Source organism: Gavialis gangeticus, unplaced genomic scaffold (genome assembly GCF_001723915.1).
Source record: "Gavialis gangeticus isolate Ggan-Ray unplaced genomic scaffold, GavGan_comp1, whole genome shotgun sequence".
NCBI classification, from domain to species: Eukaryota; Metazoa; Chordata; order Crocodylia; family Gavialidae; genus Gavialis; species Gavialis gangeticus.
The window spans coordinates 23,710,078-23,731,587 of record NW_017729014.1 but is presented as its reverse complement, the minus strand read 5'-3'; the positions used below and the strand labels follow the sequence as shown (position 1 = coordinate 23,731,587).

Sequence of the window (21,510 nt, the reverse complement as noted above, 5' to 3'; positions counted from 1 at the left end):
GCATTTCTATTTCACATGCGCCCAGCATGCTTGAGTTCCAATTCTGCATGCCACTGTTACAGAATTTCATTTTCTGTATAGAAGACTTGTGGTGGTCAATGGCTTTACTTTGGGGCAGCCTATGAGGCACCCACTCATCCCAGGGTATGGTCAATATATATGTAGAACAGACCTATGAGGATCCAATATCATGAAGGCATCTAAGAAAACTCCATGTGACAAGAGCAAAAATTTTGAAAAATAAACTAGTGGAGATGCCAGGTAGCTGAATAAACGGCCTGTTTCTTGAACACAGTTCAAGACCTAGAAATCACAAACAAGATACTGGATGAATCACTAAGTTAGCAATAACCAGCAGCCAACAGATTATCCAGGCTCTTTTCCTGCTAATAATGCCTGGAGTACAACTCCTAGTAGCAGGTGATATACATGAACCCCCAAGCACACCTCAGTGAGTAATCCAATTCCAAAAGCACAACACAGGAATCAGGGCAGACAACAGTGCTATGCTATGATCTCAGACCAGTTAAGGCTTTCATGCTTTAACTCTCCAAAACTTCTAAGTGAGCTGGAAATATCTGTGTGGAGGAGTATGGGCAGATTTCTTACCCACGTGTCCCAGCTCCTGCATCACGGGCTGTAGACCTGGGAAAGACTCATGAACGCTGCATAACAACTGACAGATCTTGATGGCAGGAACAGATTTCTCCTGTGCTGTGTTCAGAGCTGCTTTCAAGGAGGCCTCTGAAGTTTCTTTCTGAGAGGAAATGCTTAGTAGCTAAGGAAACACAACACAGAAAAAGTTATGTTGCAGAAAGCTGGAGACTGGGGAGAAAGGTTCTCAACCATTCTTGCACTGTTTGGAACCCACTGAGAAACAGAAGATCAAGCCTCCCCCAGAAGCGTGAAGCCCTTCCTTTGGCAAATACTGTATTTTGACCATTCGATGACTTCTGGCCAGCTGAAATATTTCTGGGATTAAAAAAAAAAGAAATTCCACTGATTGAAGTTCCCAGACCTGCTGCTTGTGTGTCAAGCTACCACCAGTACCCTGAGAAACTAGGGATCTTCTCAATGTCCAACATCTCACTTACTGTGGGGCTAACAATAGACATTGCTAGCGAACTGATAACTTTGGTTTTTCTTTGGTGGACAGATACGATGCTTTAGAGCGGTGGTCAACAATGTTTTCTGGTGGTGGGCCAAAATGACCCAGCTTGGGTCTGCAGCAGGCCAGTGCTAGGACCTGGCTGCTGCTGCTTCTTTTCCCCACACAAATATGGTGCAGGTGAAGCCCCCCAACTACCAAATGCCATCAAAGTCTCCCAGCTCCAGAGGCTGAATCTAATGGTTCCACAAGCCAGATCGAGCCCAAGGACTGTAGGTTGCCAACCCCAGCTTTCTTATTAAGCTAAACCATTCCAATTACGTTTGGGCTTTTCTTCTCCTTTAATCTTGAACCAATGGTACTGAAGCCATTGTTCCATTTCTTAGCCACAGAAACACAAACTGCTGATGGTACAAACAGCAGCATGGAAATAGCTGATAACATTTCTAGGGAGTCCTTTTGGGCCAGGGCATTATTGATGATCCGGGTGTTCCATCTTCAGATATGTTTAGTTCGGATAACTCTATAAAAGCAGAACTGAGTGGCTGTAGACTGCTATGTGAATGAATCTCTCAGAGACTGAGGAAGCCAGCAGATTTCTTTGCTTCTCTGCATATATACGGTCTAGTTTCCCTTCCCTAGGACTGAATATCAGGGTGGGCTCCCACTGTTAAAGAGCACCTAAATTCAACAGTTTTGGTAAAGCCAAGTCTAGCCTCAGTATGGTACACTCAACAAGTCCCCTAGGAACCCATCATTCATATCAGGCAGCCTTGAGTCTTCCAGGCTGCATGAAAATCCACACCATGCTAGCCACCTTTATATGGTATTTATGCCACTTTGCAAAGCTGAGTCACAGTTTTACGTCAGGATACCTAGACTTTGCTCAATTGAGCACCCTTTTGGCAATTTCCAGTAGCCCAAGCCTCATGCATAATGTAGATAAAAATGCCTGATATGCCAACATTTCAGTGGAAAGGTATTGCTGAGAACACATGCCCCAGCCCACTGAGCTCTACATAGATCCAAGTAATTTCTGCTTGGAACAGTGCAGGCTAAAATCTGTTGGCATTACAGGCTGCACGTTACATTAGAGTGGAGAACAGCTGTGTGCTGCCACTCTGTCACCCGTTCAGTACCTCTTTTACTGCTTCTGTGAGACCCACTTCTCCTGGAGCCAAGTCCTCTAGTCCAGCTCTCTGCTTGATGGCCTCTGAGATCAGCTTGCTGTGTCTCAGTATTATCTTGATGGCTGTACTTTCACTGGTAGCCACTGAAGGAGTGAAAGCCATTACAAACAATAAAACAAAAAACCTGGGATGTGCCCAAAGAATCCTAGCTTTACTAACCCTGTTCAGCCAACTTCAGAAGACAACCCCTTCTCAGTGGGTGTTCTTCCCTTTAGAAGCAGAGGGAAGTCAAGGACTAAGTTGCAGACTTTATTGGCACTGCCTGTAGCAATGATAACAAAGCCAACTGGATGTGAAGGAGTGATGTAGCTTTCAATGTTTGTCCACTTTGAGATGAAATAAACCTTCTTAAGTATTTTAAAGGAACTCATTCAGAGAGACGTGACCCACTCAAAAAAAATCACTGCACTTCTCTCAAAGACCATTCTATTATCACCAATCGTGTCTAGACTCTTTGCAATTAGAGAAATTAGAAGATAAAATATACTTTTGGTGTGTTTGGTGGGCTCATTGGATACTGTCCCTGTACTGCAAGTCAGCTAGTTGAACCTTTCTCTGGTTTGTATGAGATTTTCACTCAGCAAATGGAGACGAATGCATTTTTCCTGTAGAAAAATGTGATCACAGAATGGAAAATTTGCAGGAAGGCTCAGGAATAGGGTTAAGGCGCTCATGAGCTCATGTTTTCAGTCTCATAGGATTTCAGCCTGATGGCATTTCTGGAATTCTTAATATGATTGACAGCCAGGGAGGGAAGTAGAAGGACTCCATTTCTGTTGTCTGGCAAGGATCACAGGGTCACAAAAAAAGGCAGGCATCCTCCCTCTCTGCCAAAGCTTCCTCCCTTTCTAGGGCCAAATGCTGCACCAGTTAATTCAGTAAAAAACAGTTCTGTCTCCTATCCTGTGTTCCATTACTTCTCCTTGCAATAAACAATGCACTGGGATGATGCTTGCATTACACAGTACCAGAAGGAAAGTTGTTTCTTTGGTATTTCCAGTCCCATCTACATGTATCGTATCCTGGACGTGGCTCAAGAAAAATGGCCTAACACTACATTTCCAGCTCAGTGCGCAAATCCAGGGAATTTGGACAAGCAGTCCAGGGTTTAGATGGTCAGCATTTAGATAAGCATCTGTGCCTGATGCTTTGATGTGCTTAGTCATCACTTGACTGGCAAGTTTAATGTACCTCCGCTGCTAGGGAAAGGGAAAGGCACAAGAAGATCCAGTGGGATCAATGAGGATCTGGAGGAATCTATTGATAAAGCAGCTCTATCCGGAGTCTGACAGCATTACCTGTTTTGAAAAAAAGGTCTGCTCCTGGCTCCTTCTGAATTTCCTTGATGAGTGCGTTCAGTGGATATTCTGCCCCTCGCAGTTCCAACAGCAGCTGCCAAATGGTACTCACAGACAGAGCCTGGCCTTCCAGCGCTGCGGAGACCAGCGAGCTGAAACCACCCACGCCAGGTGCAAGCTTCACTATCCGTTCCATTACCTTCAAATGACCAGCACCAAGGTATTAATGAGAAAATGACCAGCACCAAGGTATTAATGAGAGATGACTGTCTATCTGCCCATTCATGGATTAGCCAACTGTCACTCTGCCTGCTAGAGTCTGTTTTTCAGTACTATAGTCCCTGCCATGCTGTGGACTAGGAACATGAGTCAAGAAAGCAAACAGGCTTTCCAAGGATAAGCTAAACCATGCACACACAGGCCACACTAAGTCAGGCAGAAATAGAAGCCATTTCCTGAGACTTGCAGCAAATGGTTGCTCTTTGGTGACTTTTAGGTTTGGATGTAGAGATGGGTTTTTTTTGCTGCAGCACATGGATGCTAAAGACATCTTAACCCGACTTCAGCAACAACACAACTCTCAAGACTGCTGCAACGATGAACGATACAATCAGGTGCTCTCTGGTCTTTTACATGCAGATGTAAAACAGACTATCCACTCACCTCTTTCTCTCCAGGAGCTATGTTTTGTGCACCTGAGATCCCTTGCAGCAACATCTGGGAATCTTTGAAGAGCTCTGCAAAGTTTTCTTGATATTGTCTTAATAGTTCAGTCCCATAATCCTCTGGGCTCCATTTGGCTGAATGCAAATGAATAAAAACAGTATCTGCTCACTATCATGCATCATTCTGAAGCATCTTTCCTACTCAAAGTTAAAGGGCAAATACAAATAAGAAACCAGACTGGGGCCTCAATAGCACACTAAGCTGTTACAACGAATCTGGTTTTGAATCCAAGAGCTGAATACAAGTAATAAATGCTTTGCGGTTCCAGACACCATTTGTTTGCAATTCTTTCATGATACAGGCTGGAAGAAGAGCAGATTCTCCGCATGAGAGGGTTGGGAGTCAAACAGTAAGGGCATGGATCATGTCTGAGGTATGCTGCTAGTGCTGTACTGAAATAGCAGTCAGTAAGTATAGCCTGCAGGGAGTGCTGTATATCAGATGCATAGTGCATTGAGCTAATTGGAGCCCACTGCTTAGCCAACCCAATTGCCATTAGTCATTCATTTCATCACTTATGTATATAAAAAAAGATGACAGTTTAGATAAAGGGTCAGCAACCTATGGTCTGCAGGCTGGGTCCAGCTCAACAAGAGGTCCGATCTGGCCTGTGGAGACAATCCAGCACGGGGGACTGATCTCACGGAGTTGTGCCGTGCCAACCCTCCACTCTGCAGCATTCCCCTTTGCTGTGAAGCCTACTGCCCAGACTTCTGACCCACAGTGACAGCCATGTTGTAGGCTCTGACCCACACCAGCAAAAGGCTGATGACCCCCAATCTGGATTGTACATTGTGCACATATAAAAATTGCTCTTTTGGTTGCATACCATATTTTTAGCATCTTCAAAGAATCAGACACAGTCCTAGCACAAAAGATCAAAGGCCTGGTTTCTGCACAAGGCCAGTGGACCGATCTAAACTAGGACATGAAGACAATACGGCAAGGAGATTTTCAGTCTCTCAATTCCCCTGCTGGTAGGCTCTATCGCGGATTTTTGGATGTAGATATACTGAGAGAGCCTATGCTCTGTAATAAAAAGACTCTGACACCCTGGTGCGAAGCTTCTCTGGACTGTATCCTTCTTCAAAGAGTGCAAGTATTAAATATACCAACATTTACCAAAGATCCAAATGTCCACAGTTCAATATAATTTACAATGATGTGGGTTGGGTTATCTTTGATAAATATAGGGGGGGGAGGTGGAACCCAACTCTGGATTACAAGAAGGCATTTTTAAAAAAAGTGTTAAAGAATCAGGAAATAGCCACAATGTAATTAAGATGTCAATGTGACCTTGGAATAGAGTTGGCTGAGTATTTTAGGTGAATAAAGATGGTTTGATCTTCTGAAAAGTATTTAGCAATTTCTACAAACTCTACCCAAACGTATTAAATAATCATAGGTGAAAATAATTTTCTCAAGGCTAGATTTACAAAACTGGAGAAAGAGGTGTTCATAGCCCACTCTCTCCCTCCCTCTATTTTCAAGGTAAAAAAAAATTGTGCTTTTATTTATTCAAGCTTCAATTTAAGAAGATTCAACTCTATGTAATTAAGGAATGCTCCTCCCCGAAATGGGTATTACCACTAGATCATTAACTAAGTTGGGTGTCTGGTGTTTCAAGGGAAGCAATGGTGCTTAACAAATCACAATGCAAACTGCTTGCCTGGAATGTTTGCTACACAGGGAAGTATCAGTATTACAAGCACAATTTTGCTTTCTGAAAAACGCTCATTTATATTTCACCGCATTTTAATTTCATTTTTTATCTTTTTAAGTAACTTCAGACCAGTAAAAGATGCTGGCCTACCTAAATTCAGGAGTGAAATGGTCCTCATTAACTAAAAAGGTTTCACAATGTTCAAACAACCTCAAGTCCCATGGGGGAAATTAATGGGGGAAAAACCAAGAATGTGTGTGTAGGGAGGAAGGTAGGTCAATGATTTCAGATGAGGATATCAGATGGAGAGGAAGTGCAAGGTGTAAGGGGTTGCTGCCCAGAGGTGTGCTGCCTGGATGTGTCAGACAATCATGGACCCTGGGTAGGCATGCTACCACGAAGAACTTCTCCATTAATCGTACGTTTCCTGGACTGATGGACAGCCATCTTGGTCACTGCTTGAAAGAGGCTGACAAGGAGATCCTGCAGCTTTATGGTGCCCAGAACAGAGAGAGAATAAAGGGAGAGATGACCAGGGAGAGTGAGTGCATCCATAACTATATCAAGAAGGGTTGGAGGAGCCAGAATAAGGGCTGAAACTTAGCAAACAGGGAGAAGGCATATACCTTGGCCTCCCATACTTGAGACAGGGACGTACTACCTGCCAGAGTGAAAGCGGACTTTACCCTCCATCCACCAGTCCACCTTTTGTCTTCCACTGGAGACTGCCAGATGGGGACCGACTGCTGTCAGTGACACTGGCATGCATCCAAAAGGACTTGGGCTACCAACTTATTGCAACAGGCCAACAAACCGGGGTTAGCTATAAAGGAATTAGGAAGATCCATTTTCCACAGTTAGAGTCCACAGAATATCAGTTAGTTCTAATGCATCCTAAGCACCTAAACATTGAAGCCTCAGAGCTCTCTCATTGCATCCCATTGCATTTATCTCTAATTAAACTACAGGACAATAGATGTAATGGAATTAAAGCAAACTACTCAGCTCCTTAGCCAAAGGCACTGCATAAATGCCTACCAAATACACTTGCAGGCCCAAAACCAAACACTAATAGTAAGCAGACTTATGCAGACACAGGTAGCCACATAATTTGGGCCACTGCTGTTGATTTTAGATCCTACTCACTTGCGCACAACTTAACCTGTCCTGAGTTTCCTCAAAACAGATCAGATCCAGCCACTCTGCTCTGCTGCCATCCTGTTTTATCAAGGAAAATGTGTAACTCTGTGCAACTCCCCAAAATATTACTTGCAGAAAAAACAAGACTAGCCAGGAGGGAAGGATCAGGAGAAGAAAGAGGAGGACCCTACCATCACTAGGTTTAATAGCCTAGTGATTAAAGCCTTTCTCCAAGGGGTGGGAAACATCAGTTGTAGGACCCAGCACAGCCACAAAGGGTTTTTTTTAATCCTCATCATTGTGCTACGACCAGTCCTTGTGCATGGGAAACCATCTGCTACAAAGATTATAACTTTACCTGTGTCCTGGCCTTGGGTCTTGCTCTGTTCCTGCACATTGTATCTATCTCTAAGTTCTAGAAACCTGATTCAAGCTCAGACAGGCATCCAAACTTAATGGTGGATGATCTGCATGAAGCTACTAATTTAGAAAGGGTGATCCAGTAATACCTTTACTCTCAGACACAACTGCTGCTGCCGCCAAATTGTCTAGCAGAAGGTGCAGATCAGGAAATGCTGCTTTTACAGCCCCAAGTAGTTTGACCAAGCTCTCAGCTTTCAGGGTCTTCTCTTCCACCACCTTCCTAAGCAGATTCTCCATTGCCCCACCATGGGAGCTGCCTTCACAGCAATCCAGAATCACCTACAGGAGCAAGGAGATAAAAAAGCAGCCAGTAAAGAGAAGAGTTAAGAGAACATCCTGATGTTTCATAGGTCTGACTGATCTGCAGTGGCCTAGAACACTATGAAATTATACAGAGCTCTAGTAAACACATATCTATTTATCACAGGCCCATACTTTTAGTATTTAAGCTAACGTGCCTTATCCTGGAAAATATGTATAAGCCAGAGGTAGGCAACCTAAGACCCGGGGCCCAGATCCAGCCTGCAGAGCCATTGAATCCAATCCACAGAGCTGGGGGGCTTAAAGCCAACCACTGCTATAGGCGGTTCACTGACCCCTTCTTTGCACAGGGTCAAATTATGTTTCCCATGAAGTCTGGTTCTTAAAACTGGTCAATAAGTGGAAAACACCCCCGCAAAACAGCTGTTTCTGCTGCAGGTTTCAAAATTACTGCTATTTTATTGTAATTTTTTACTGAAACACTTTCCTTTTTGAATATTTTAGTCTTTTTCCCTTACCCAGGCTTGTTTTCTCTTTTCCATTTGCCACTGAAGCAGGGATATGGGGAAAGGGAGAGAAACCTTGCTATTTTAATAAATATTTTATAGGCTGAAGGATTATTTATATGGGCCAGTCATGTGAGACATGCCTCATGCAAGGTATAATCAATATCAAATCACAAGGTTAGAAGAGCTCTGAATACATCAGTATTACAGACACAAAGGACAAATACATTGCATTCAAATGCAAGCAAGATTGAGTCTAAAAATATATCACAACACATAAGAAAGTCTTGTTCAAACAGCAGGTTTTTCATACCCACCACAAAAAGAGCCTTCCACACAAGCACGGCTGCACAAACTGCACAGCTCTGAAGCTACACTTCGTGGTGTTTTGGAACATCATCCTGGAAAAAGCCCTTGGGCAGTGAAGTTCAGTCGCTTGCCATCACAGGCAACCAAGTCATATAAAACTACCAAACTTCAACCCAAAATAGGCTAGGCTTTAGCACCCACTGCTTCTATCAGAAAACTGGCCTGGACACTCCCTCCCTGGATTTCTAGCCTAAATCTGATCATTATTCACATTACATTTATTGTTATGTCCACACCGGCCTCTACATTAAACAGTTCTTCAAAACTCTCTTTAGTGTTCGTCTCCACCCCCTGATGCTTTTCAGGAGAACAATATATTTCCTCTCAGCCTCCATTTTCCTAGGCTGAACAGGCTCATCTCTTTTAGTTTTCTATCATGACAGACTCTCCATTCCCTTGATCAAACCAAGAGTCCTTCTTTATACCTGTCCAGATTTGAATTTATTTTTCCTGAACATGAGTGACTGGAACAGTACCTAGTACTCTAGATAAGGTCTAGTTTTCATCTCTTGCTATTAATTACTAAATTCATGACTCTGCATTCTGCACTATTAAATTTCATTTCTATTCCTTCAGTCTTCCAAGACATCCAATTCTTCTTGTATGATACTCAAATCCTCCTCCATGGGAGTTAACATACTTCCCAATTTTGTACCATCAGCAAATTTCATTAGCACATTGCTCCTTTTTGTACCAAGGTCACTAATGGAACTATTAAATAAAACCAGTCACAGGACCAATCCTATAGGAACGCAACTAGCAACCCCCTTCTCTCCTGATAAGTTCTCTTTTCAGCATAATCTGCAGTCATCTGCCCTTTAGTCAGATCCTCATCTACTTAATAATTCTTGTACTAATCTCTATCTTCTCTGTGTTAACTGATAAATTCCCAAGTGATACCACATCAAATGTTTTACAAAGTGCAGACTGGTACAGTGGATCTCACCCTAGCAAAGGAAGATTTCAGGTTAGTCTGACATAATAATGATACTGTGATACAAACAAATGAATAAATGTAGCATGGATTTATCAGAAGTAAATTCTTTCAAAATGTATTCAGGAGCCTTTAAAAGTGCTAGGCTCAGGCTAACAAATATGCAGTTGTCCAGACCAGTTTGTTTCCTCTTTCTTAAATAGGTTTGCTATTCTTTAGCTACACAGTCCCCTGCTAATTTGGTAGATTTATTAAATATCTTTGCAGTAGTTAAGTATAATGGTTCTTTTAATATTCTGGGATGGAGATTATTCATCTCTACCCCCCACACCTGAGGGCAGTGAACTCTGAGTTTTGGTTTTTCAGCTCAGTTGTGGTATTCCAATAGAATCTGTATTTTTCCTGTAGGGATGGTTTGCAACCCACTTAATTCACAGCAGATTGCTAAATTAGGGACCATCCGCCCAGTTGTTTCCTGCAGCTTTTACTTCAAAGGCCACCATTTCTTTGATCAGCTGGGGGTCATCAGCCTCCCATGCAGCTGATTGGAAAAGTTGCATCCTTTGAAAGAAAAGATACAGCAAACAGCTGGAGCACTTCAGTTGTCTCACTGAGATGTCTGTTGTGGCTCCATATACCCCAGAATACTTTCAAACCCTCATCTTTGCAGGGGGGTTAGGTGCAACAGGGCTGATTGTGTCATTTTAGGAATAGGTTACATAAGGATTTGTATGAGATGGTTTGGACAGGGACGAACCTGCTTAAAGCAGGGGGCTGGACTCTACGTGACTACCATAGGGTCTTTCCAGCCTTACTATGACTCTATAAATTAACCCTGCAAAACACCCAGGCTGTATTGCATTCATTTCCATATCCTCACTGCCATCACTAGTCATTCTACCTCTGCCCCAAAGGGATATTGCCAGTCTCACTGAAAACTGAAGCAAAATTCTGATTTCATTTTTGGGCCGTTCCCTGCTTATCTTTACTTTCTTTCCCCTCTTCACTGCAAAACAGTCCTACTTCTTTTCTTGGTCTCTTTTTATTTATATGTCTAAAGACCATTTTAAAGACTAGCTCAGTTTGATTTTTGGCAATTCACACTTTATCCCTACATTCTTTGTCTTCAGAAAAGTAGGTCTTTTTGTTGGCTAATCCCTTTTTCCATTCCTTACAAGCTGTCTGCTTGCTCCTTAATACCCTGCTTAACTTGGTTATTTACCCGGGTAGGGCTGGATCCCAACCCTACATGTTTTTCCCCTTGCCTGGGAGGCAAATTCTAGATAGTTTGGGTACAGTTGACCTAAGACAACCCAAGCCCTCTTTACATTTAAGTCCTGGAGCCTCACTAACAGGTTCCCCTTAATTCCTCAAAATGTGCCCCTTCAACATAAAAAAAGTCTTAGCTACTGACTTTTTTAGCATTTATTCTTCTGCTTAGTTTAAACTGAATCTGTTGGACAGACTTGAGGCCTCTGCACCTGCCTGTTTTGATAAGGCTTCAGCAAAATCTTGCCTTATGAAGACCTCAGCTTCTGGCAGGCCTCCCTCCCAACTTCACTCACATCCTTCTCTTTAGTTTAATGAGGCCTCGGCTTCTACCCAAGTCCCCCCAACTCCCTCTCCTTTCCTGTAAGGTGATGAAGCTCACTTGGGCTACCAAACATTACAATGAGCAAGGAAGGGATCCTGTGAAACACCAGTACAGAACCACAGAAGCATATAAATTGAAGAGAGGATGTTCCACACATAGGGGCAGCTGTGTGCGCAGAGCACATAAAGAAAATACCTTTCAGATAGCTCTCCAAGGCAACTTGACCAATGAGTCCAGTCTAGAGAGAGTGACAATCTGCTAATCAAGCTAGCAACACTGTCAAAGCAGAGGTTTAATAGTTCCATTAAAACTAAATCTCTGTAGCCCATGGTAATACACTGCTGTCTCTGAGCTTAGCGTAGAGGACTTCCATGGATTCAAAGCACACTAGCTCCAACCCTTCCCCTAAGCACAGCTATGCAGGGTGTTCAGCACCGCATCAGGGGTTGTTCATCTCAGCCCCAAAGTTATGAGTCACATATGTAGTCTATAGGCCATGGAACTAAGTGTGACCTAGAAAACCACGTGATAAGAAGGTGTTTTGCTCACACACTTACACACACACAGAACTTTCCTGTATTTCAGATGTTACCTGCTTTTCCAAACTCGTCAGGAATCCTTCCTCTGCTGTTTCGAGGAACTCGATGATGGGGCTCAGCTGTGTTATGCTCTGGATCAACTCCTCCCTGCATTCCACTAGCAGAGCAGACAGGGTCTTTCCCTGTTCTGTGTTCTCTGTGGGAGAAAGATTTGGAAGTACAAGAAAAGAAAAAAAACAACCACATGAGTCAATGTGAAGTAAGTGACAGCAAGGTATTTTCTCCTGAAGTGAGACAATGAGATTCTGTGAAAGATCTAAGTGAATAGCAAAGCTTAGACTGAGTGCAAGCCGCAGAAGAAAACACTTTATTATTCTCTTTAAACTGTATGAAAGGAAAACGTCTCATTTATCTAACAGAGCACAAAGCTGCAAAGCAAGCTAGAGGTTAACGTCAGGTTTGCAAGGCTACTGCTTTCTGTCAAACAAAAGCAAGAAAAGGAGCTTTCGGTCCTCAGGCACAGTCGAGCATTGACCCATGATGGTCACCCTGCCACTGATGTAGACCTACAGTTAGTGAAGGGCAGAGCGCACTCCTGGGATTGCTCCAATACAGGCGCTGTCAGACATATCCAGTTTGGGAAGTGAAAATGCAAAACCTGATTCCAAAAGGCTAATGATCTGTTAGTGCTGGCAGGTTTATCACATGTGGGCAAGAACTAAGGCTCAAGCAATTTTTCTAGGCTCAAGTACCCTGACCTGCTGGGAGCAGAGCATGGTGGCACCTGTCAAGTATCAAGCTCCTCTGATTGTTTCTGTACAAGGGGAGTACCTGCTCTCCTACCTGTTTGCTGCAGGATCTCTCCACTGTTCTGCTCTCTTTCCAGCAGCACTGCTTTTATCTTGGGACAGGTGTCTTGAAACAGCTTCAGCATGGACATGACAGTCTGAGCATCCAGGCTCTGCTCATCCCTCACCTTGCTGAGCAGTGTCTTGAATCCCGACTGTTCTCCTGCACCTTCCAAACATGCCACTAGTGCCTGCAAAAGCAATAGAAAACATGCCAGCGTGGGTGAATAACCTTCTGCTGGCTTACACAAAGGGCAAAGTACCCTCAGCTATTAAATAACCACAGAATTACAGCCTGCTGATTGGTGAGATGCTGCCTGGAGAAGCGTGTTCCCTCTGGGCACACAAAACTATACTTGGACACAGGAAGTGATCCTTTATTCACTGTGAGCTCTCAGGAAGAAGAGTGACAAGCTCAGTCTGCCAGCTTTTATTCTTCTTGTCAGCTTGACAAATTACAGCTGGCGAGTGGCCCTACTTCACACCTGAATAAGTCTCTTTGGACGTGGCCTCTTCACAAGGAGCCAAATTCCTTTAATGCTGAGGAACCTAATAAAATCTGTTGAAAACGCCATAATTTTGGCAGTTTAAGGCCAGAGCAGGGAATATCAGACTAAAGCGCACAACAAGGAGGCCACTTGTCTTCAGGAAGACAGTGGAGTTGTAAGGCAGACTATCTAAGAATCGCAGTTCTCCTGCCAGAAGCAGACACAGTCCTCATTAAAGCATTTGGGTCTGATCTTCAGAGACATCAAGTGCAGCACCCGTGGCTTTCTCTGGTGGTGTGGACTCTCCACGCGTCTGAAAATCAGGCGCTGGGGTTTTGAAATCTAGCCCTACATCCCGCAATGACACCAGAGGCAAAATGTGCTCATGCAGTTAGGGAAATAAAAGGGGTAAAAAACAAAGCTGGAACTCACTCCCATCTCCCTGGAGTGTTTAAATGCTATAAATGCTGCCCCTGAAGGTACAAGCTCCCTTGTGCTCCAAGAGAGGAGCTAGCCCTTCAGAGCAGGCATCCTTTATGAGAGACCCCAGGGAGGCTATAAAAATACCTTTGAAGTAGAGGACTTGGCGCTGCTCCAGGGAGAACGGCCATTTTGAGCTGTCATTGTCGTTTTTGTTTCTATGATAAAAAGACTGAATAGAGCTGCTTGACGCCCTGCCAGGGGGTGGGCCGTGAACTTGCTTTTCCTACCAGGTGTGAATTCTCATATCGCTGAACCATGTGCCAGTGCAGCGACCTCCTGCAAAGCGCATTCGCAGAGGGAGAGCTGCCTGTGCCCTCGCTCTTACCCTGCTCACAGCATTTTACTGCCAAACAGAGCAACACAGACTACACGGGTTCTTTATAAAGGCACTGCAGGAGGAAAGGCAACACAGCAGACACACAGAAACAGAGATCTTAACGATCTTTAATGGGACGGGTATTTTGTAATAAAAAGCTGATAATGAGATATTGTCCATTCTATAGCCTGGCACACCTGGCCCCTTTCTTAAGGCCCCTCCGTGACAAAGCTGAGGGGCTTGAAGACCTCTCAGGATGGGGCTGTCCCTGTTCAGGCAAGTAATTTGCACTGTTGCTAATTTTTCCAGGATTAAACAGAATTGCTAAGCACAGCTCTAGGTTGCTGAGCGTTCTCAATGGATGTTTTAGTTAATGCTTTTCCAATTTGCTGGCGAGAAGGCAGGCAGACCAGGCGAGATCAGTTTTCTGAAACTGAAAAGTCCTATTGTTCACAGTCTATTTCTGGATCAACCTCTCAGGCACATTCCTCCCTGAGAACTGAAGCCACTCAGTACTTTTAAAATGCTGAATGGTGCGTTATAGAGATATTTACTATTGAAAATGCCTTTTTGTCCTGGAAGGGCTTAAAGCATGCTGCAATTTGACTTGCAGAGCTCCAAATCTTGCCTTACATTTATTCCACATTAAATTTTGAAACCTTTTTCGGTGACAACAAGGTGAGCAAACTGCTGTTAATGATTATAACTCTAGGCTCTCAAACATCACTACACTAGAGATTTCTTTCTTTTCTTTCAAAAAAGATTTCACCCCCTGAAAATCTGTAAAACTCTCATAAATGAACTAGGTTTGCAAGAGTCCTTAACGCCCACCTGCTCCACTGAGAACATTTTTTAAATGTTCTGAATGCCCTCCATCTGGCATAGGTACCTAAATAGTAGCTGAGCGCTTTAAAAAAATAGTCCCAACTAAAGGGAAATCTGGCCCATAAGTGTAGTCAGAACCATTATGATTGCACCACTGGGGTGATCAGGAAAAGGCCCTGTCAGTACAGGTTCATCTCAAGCTATTGTAGATCTGCTGTATCTGGGAAACATCCATTACAGCTATAATGGGCAGCTGGTCCTGTGAATGGTACAGTACTCTGCAGGAGAAACCACAGAACCTGTATGGATCTCCCTGAGTTATAACTTCTGCTGGGATTCCTATTTAAAACTAAACTCAACCAGACAGTAACCATTACCAGGACACTTATCAGCATCAGTAACTTCCTAAAATTTAAGCTGAATCTTTTCACCACCACTACTGAGCATACTCATCCTGAAGGATCGAGTCCTAGCAAGTCTGGGCGAGTCAGTAGGTGGCGGCAAGCAGCATTCTTTAAAAAAGAAAAAGCAATTGCATTGCAATATCCAAAAATAGCCTGGTTACTTCAAATCACATAGGCATTTCCCCCAAATGTTTGGCAAGAAGGGAAATACAAGCATACACACACACACCAGGGCTTAGAACAGGATGCCTTGTACACCTTAACTAAAGAGCTATTCCTTTGAATCCACTGGCATGGGAGATGTGCCTGGATAGCAGTTCCAGAGAAAAGGTAAACAGTGGAGGGATGGCAAAAATGGATCATAGAAAACTATGCAGAAAAAAACCCTACAAGATGTAGGTTATGTTACATGCTGGATTTCCTCCCCAGTCCATTGCATCCCACATACAAACCAAAATACATTTGGTTAACTGACCCTGAACAAGGCAGGTGCTATTTCTGCAAGCTGGTCCTATTTACATTCTCTTGAAGAGAAGCAGCACTCCTAGTTCTAGCCACGCATTGCTGTGAAGTCTCCTCCAACACAAGGTTTGCCATTTGCAAATGAGTGCATTCCACTGGGAAAATTTTAGAGGCATAATGATCAGTCTTCTGTGAAAAGAAGTTGTTGTTTTTTTTATCAAGTAATTTTTGAAGTGCAAGCATTGAAGCAAATGTAAGAGAGTTATTAGAAGCTTGCCACCACAGTGCAGAGTTTTTACCCAGAGAGTACATCAGCACAGACAGCGCAGGGAGTAGTTTTACATATCTGAACTACAGAAAAACAAGCAAACTATAACCAAACCATAAAGTTAATCAGATGCCATGACACATGCTAGTCACAGAGAAAATCTACACATCCAGGTTCACATGGACGGTTCAGAGACCAGGGGTCTTTTCATTTTGCAAACACGTATTCTCACAGATCCCCTGACAAGAGTCCAGCAAATCAATGATGCAGCTTAGAGGATCCCTTGTCCCTATCAGCAAAAAATGGGTCAACCTAGTAACTCTCCAAGCAGGGAAAAGGCCTGGTCAAGGCCAGAACCTCCAGATGGGGTTTTCCACGATGGAGAACATTTTTGTAGCTGTAATTCGACTAAAAAGAGCAAAGTTCTAGACAATTACCCAGTGCTCAGGATGCAGGGGATAACAGAGCCCACACACTCACAGCACTGGCCAGAAATTCCTGCTGCTGCACCAAGATGCCAACAATAATTGGACAGGCCCTTATACAATGGAAATGATCCACAAGCACAGCGACATTTATTCTACGTGGAAGAATCAACACTCCTCCGCTTTATCTGAATGCAGAAGTAAAGAGAACAAATGAGCTGTGCAATAATTTGAATTGAGTTTCTCTAAGAGAGCACAGGCAGATAAGACTTGACACCAGCAAAACTCTTCCACGCTTCCCCAAATTACTGCAATTTCTGTCTTGTTCTCATTTCCAAGCAGGTTTGAGCCAAGCCAGAACCAAATTAGATAGGAATAGTTTATATGAGAGCTACACGGAGAGATTCTAAACAAAGGACAAATCAGCTCTTCCTAAATAAAAAACGAGCTCATCAAGGGTATGTCTGCATTTTCCATTTCCAGCAGCAGAATGCAGTCGCATAAAAATCCCTCAGAGACACAAGAGAATGAGCTCACTGGGCCATGCACCAAAAGACTCCTTCAAGGAAACAAATAACAAACAGGAATATGCACATTTTGTTGGATATACCAAGAACTAGAGAAGAGGCATCTTAGGTTAAAACCTGAGCATAAAGCATGTGCTCCCCTAAAAGTGGCAGATACTTGCTCCAAAGGACAAAATACATATTCATGGATGACAAAAGGGTCCTAAAGCTAAAGATCTCAGAACAGCAAATCCCAGAGCCAAAGTCAAGGCAACTTGTGCTCAAACTGCCTACAAGCCAAAACTGCCTATGATTTAATGAGCAGGTTGGAGCAGCCTTGAGAAGTCACCATGAACCAGCTCTGGTACTAAGACCATCTGCCCAGTCCTGCCATGTTGAAAACATCTATAATATTTTTTATTGTCAGCAAAGAAGAATTTGTCAGAAAAGAGGCACTAGCATGGCAGAAAAGGAAACATCTCCTAGGCAGCAGAATGAGTGCTCCCAGCAAAGGCTGTGTGAAGCAGAAAGAGGAACTCCCTGAACAACACTTCTCATTATTCGGCTTCAACACAACCACTCCAGTGGCCTTTAAAATGGCTATTACCTGCCACAAGGTATAAGTGAGACTATAAGCAAATGACTTAAAATAGCACAAAAGGAGAGAAAATCCTTTGAATCCCTCCACTGACACATTTGCAACCTTAATTTTCCATCTTGAGCTCAGCTTTTATGAGCCAAACTTACATGTTAAACATGACTTCAAAACACAGCACTGTTTCCCTAAAGACAACACTAAGCCATTGCTAGAAAGAGCTACTTGCTGTTGGAAATAAAGCAGGGAGTTGGTGTTGGTGTCTACACATCTTGTTTATCCCAGAAGGGAACTCGCAAAGTGATAGATGTGGCCGAGCTGGGCGTTTTAGTCTAAGCCCTTAGTTACAATGGCTTGGGATTCCTCCTCCACCTCTATTATCTTTGGGATTGAAAATTCTCATGCTTGTTTAAAACTGAGAAGCAATTTTTCTGGAAGGTTTAAAGAAAATCCATTTCTCATTTATTCTGCATTTATTCATAGCCTCTAAAAAAATTGTACAGTTGTTTCGGGGTCAGATGTCTGAACAGTTTTTGAGCTTTCAGACTAAGATCTCAGACCCAGATGTTACAATTTATTACATGCCAACTGCATGGAGCCACACTCAAGTCAGCAGAGCTCAGCTCAGGGTCAAGGCTTGCCTATGTAGAGGGCCTTGGTAAGAGGGCAGTACAGGGAAATCCACGCAGACAAATAGAAAAGTGTCACTTAAGCAACTAAACGGAAACAGAATGCCACCCTCTGTGTTGCATCACAAACACTTTTAGCATTTGCTTCACTGGAAATACAGCCTGGGCCTAAAAATAACTGTGAATAAGAACCAAAGTAGTGTTACTTTAGGACCGGCTATTACTTTTTTGCTGGCTTCTGAGTTCATGTGATGGCTGGTCCCAGGCTGCTATTGTTCAGGATACTAAACATCTCTCAGCATTAAGTGAGCACTAACCAATGCCAGCAGTAACCACTGCTTCTACAATGGAGCATTCTCCATTAAAAGCACTCTGGGATGACAGGCCAGCAAACTGCATATCTGGAATCTCCTTGTGTTGCTTATGATAGACTTATTTGTGAACAGAACTGAGCAGCTTCTCACTATGAAACTTCACTGAGGGCAAAGAAATGTTATTTTGCCAGGTCATATGACAGTCCTTCCAAAACTGATAATTCCCTACAAGCAGAAGGTGCTGGGTAGGTTTAAATTCCTGCACTGTACATCCCCGCCACTGTATTCTCACAGGTGCTCCCCTTACAGGCATTGTCCAGGAATGCACATGATTAGGCAATACGACACAGGAGCTTTAGCTCCCTGTAATCCCATGCCAATCTCCCTGTTGCTGTGTTCACACAATGTGCTGTTCTATGCTGCCCCCTCCCCTCCCACAAAAGACAAGAACACTTCAACGAGGGAGAGTCTAGAGACCAAATGCTTCTTGCAGGAGTTTTCCAGAGTGGCGCCATTTTTAGACACTGCCATGTCTTTAAGCACTAGAACTTTTTACTTACGTGGTAAGGAATTTTCTGCATGGGCTGCAACACAATCTGTATATTTAAAAAGTGAGGAAAGGGAGAAAACCTCTTACTTACCCAACACGCAAACCTACCTCCTTCTGAGAGACGTCAAGCTCTCCACACTCGTGTAGTCTCTTTAGCACAGCCGAGGTGTCAGAAAGGGCCTCTGAGAAAACATTTTCATGCTCAAGCAGGAAATCCAGTTTACAGCTTTTGCTCCCTGACTCTGTGCATGAGAACAAGATGAGTTATTTGCCGACTGAATTTTTGGTTGTAGCCATGTTGTTCTAAGGACACGGGCAGGCAAGGTTCTTTGAGTAGATGTGATATCTTTTATTAGATCAACTGAGTAGTTGGAAAAAAGTTCTTAGCAAGCTTCTGAGTGCAGTCCCCCATCCTGAAGAGCACAGTCACCTTCACCTGAAGAAGGGTGACTGTGCCTGAAAGCTTGCTAAGAACTTTTTCCCATCTACTCAGTTGGTCTAATAAAAGATATCACATCTACTCAAAGAACGTTGTTCGCTGATTGAAGGACTTTTCATAAATATGTGACTGAACAGCACCAATTTATAGCCAACATTTTGTAGACCACAAGGAAAACCTGTTTGACAGATCCTTTTTGAAGGTGACATGCAGCCCGCAGGGGGAAAAGTGCATTTGACACAGCTTGCAAATGGAATATTTACGTTGAATCCAGGGCAACATTTATTTCTTCACATGCTAACCAGGAGTTTGAAAAGATAAGCTATTAACAGGCTTCTCTGCTCACCTGTCTTTATGCAGATTGCTTTACCTCTGCATTGAACATGGCCTTGCCTGTACATGTCAGATGCAGAAGCATACATATAGGCTAGGCAGGCTTTGCTCAGAGAAGCTCAGGTGAGTGGTATGAGAACAACGTCAGGAACCAGACTTTATGAGCATTTACACACATGCTCTGGGATGGAGGGGAAGGGGCGAGCTTTAGTTAAAGCACCCTGCCACCATTCTGAAGTATGGGGATGCTGAATATGTGACAGAGGCTGCTGCAGCGCTCTATTTAGCGTGCTCCAGATGACACACAGCAGACTCAATTAATCGATTCTGCTCCAACGCGTGCTAATTAGCATGTCAGAGTAGAGGTCCATCGTGTGTATAGGTTCCGTATAATGCACCAGAGGGATGTGTTGGGTTAAAGAGGAAGAGGATCCTTGCTATAGAATTGCGCAATAGCAGATGGACCCCTTTATAAAATAAAGAGAACAGAAAATAAAGAGAAATAAACTCAACCTCCACCCATGCAATAGGGTCCCATTGAGTAGTTCAGTCAGTAGAATAACTACCGACAGACAATCAGTGTGAGAGACCCACTTGCCAAGGTAAAGAGGGCTCCAGTGATGGGACGTGGAGCAGCATTCACAGAAGGGATGGAGGTCAAGGCCAGTGCCACCAAATTCAGCATTGCTACAGTCTAGTGGTGATGGGATTTGGCAGCATGGAGCCATGGCGGGAGCTCTAGGGGGTATTAATCCTGTCTGCTGGTGGCTCTGCTGTCAATTCTCCCTGGCAGCAGCAGCATCTCTGTGGTTTGTGCCCAGGGTTCAAATCTTATCACAGTTATACCTGTGACCTCAACTGAAAATTGCTGGAGACAGAGTTATGACCAGGCCCAGAGTCTCTCACCTGGATCACCAACTCTTTCTTTCTTCTCCAGAGGCTCAGCAACCACTTCTTCACAGCTCTCCAGTCTAGCAGGAGATTGGGGGTCAGCAGGGGCATGTGCATCCTCATCAAGGGATCTGGAGTCACTTGGGTTTTCCTCTTCCAGAACCTCCTCCTGCACAAAGGTGTGATTCATGATAATTTCCTGCACAGAGGCAGAGGTGACAGCTTCCACTTCAGATTCTGCAGGGCCAGGAGACACTGGAACCTCTTCTGGAGGCTGAGCCTCTGTCATACCATCAGCAGGAGGGCTTTTGGTTTGGGCTGAATCGCTAGCTTCGATAGATCCAGATGGCTCTGTCAGACCAGAGGTGTCCCTCGCTACCTGCTCCTGAGCAGAACAGCTGATGAGGTCTCTGAGGAGGTTTTTGCAGCTAACGGCCACGTCAAACATCTGCAGACTGTCCGCCACAGAAATGACTTTGGTAAAGTTGTGTTTGCCAAGCGGGAGCTTGCCAGTATACATCATTTCTAGTAGGAGAGCAAACTCATCAGGAGCCACCACAGAAGCATCAATGGAGATGGTATCCGTGCTATCCAGAACAGACTTAAAGAGCAGACTGGCAGCAGCAAGCACAAGCTTATGTGCTCTGAAATGCACAGTTCCAATAAAGATGGTGCAGTCACAGAACTGCTGTTCTTTGCAGAGAGCATACAGCTGTTGTAGCAACTGTCTGCTGTAATTGGGAAGATCCATGGCTCCAGCGGCCTCTTGGCCTCTTCCACCTTCACACTGCTTTTACAAGAACCAGCTAAAAATGAAATAAAAGAACCTGTTAGCACTTTTCTGAGCCAACAGCAAGGCAGAAAGCAGCAGTAAACTAAACTATTTTTAATGCAAGTTTTCCATTAGCTTTAAAAGGATTAATCCAGCATTATAGCAGGAATAGCTACCGCAGTTAACGATGCAGAACAGGTTTCTTCACTGA

The 21,510-nt window shown here is 43.7% G+C and overlaps 1 protein-coding gene across 1 annotated transcript in view; it reads right to left on the bottom strand.

The window, feature by feature from the left end:
* ZBTB40 (zinc finger and BTB domain containing 40) overlaps window positions 1-21,510 on the bottom strand; it is a 42,801-nt gene that overhangs the window by 10,387 nt on the left and 10,904 nt on the right. The window contains exons 2-10 of the mRNA XM_019512036.1: window positions 20,543-21,333; window positions 18,973-19,106; window positions 12,595-12,790; window positions 11,805-11,947; window positions 7,635-7,827; window positions 4,260-4,396; window positions 3,597-3,795; window positions 2,248-2,381; window positions 610-778 (exon numbers count right to left, since the gene is read on the bottom strand). Of these exons, the coding sequence (XP_019367581.1) occupies window positions 610-778; window positions 2,248-2,381; window positions 3,597-3,795; window positions 4,260-4,396; window positions 7,635-7,827; window positions 11,805-11,947; window positions 12,595-12,790; window positions 18,973-19,106; window positions 20,543-21,278 (2,041 nt within the window). The 5' untranslated portion in view covers window positions 21,279-21,333. The remainder of the gene's footprint in view (window positions 1-609; window positions 779-2,247; window positions 2,382-3,596; window positions 3,796-4,259; window positions 4,397-7,634; window positions 7,828-11,804; window positions 11,948-12,594; window positions 12,791-18,972; window positions 19,107-20,542; window positions 21,334-21,510) is intronic.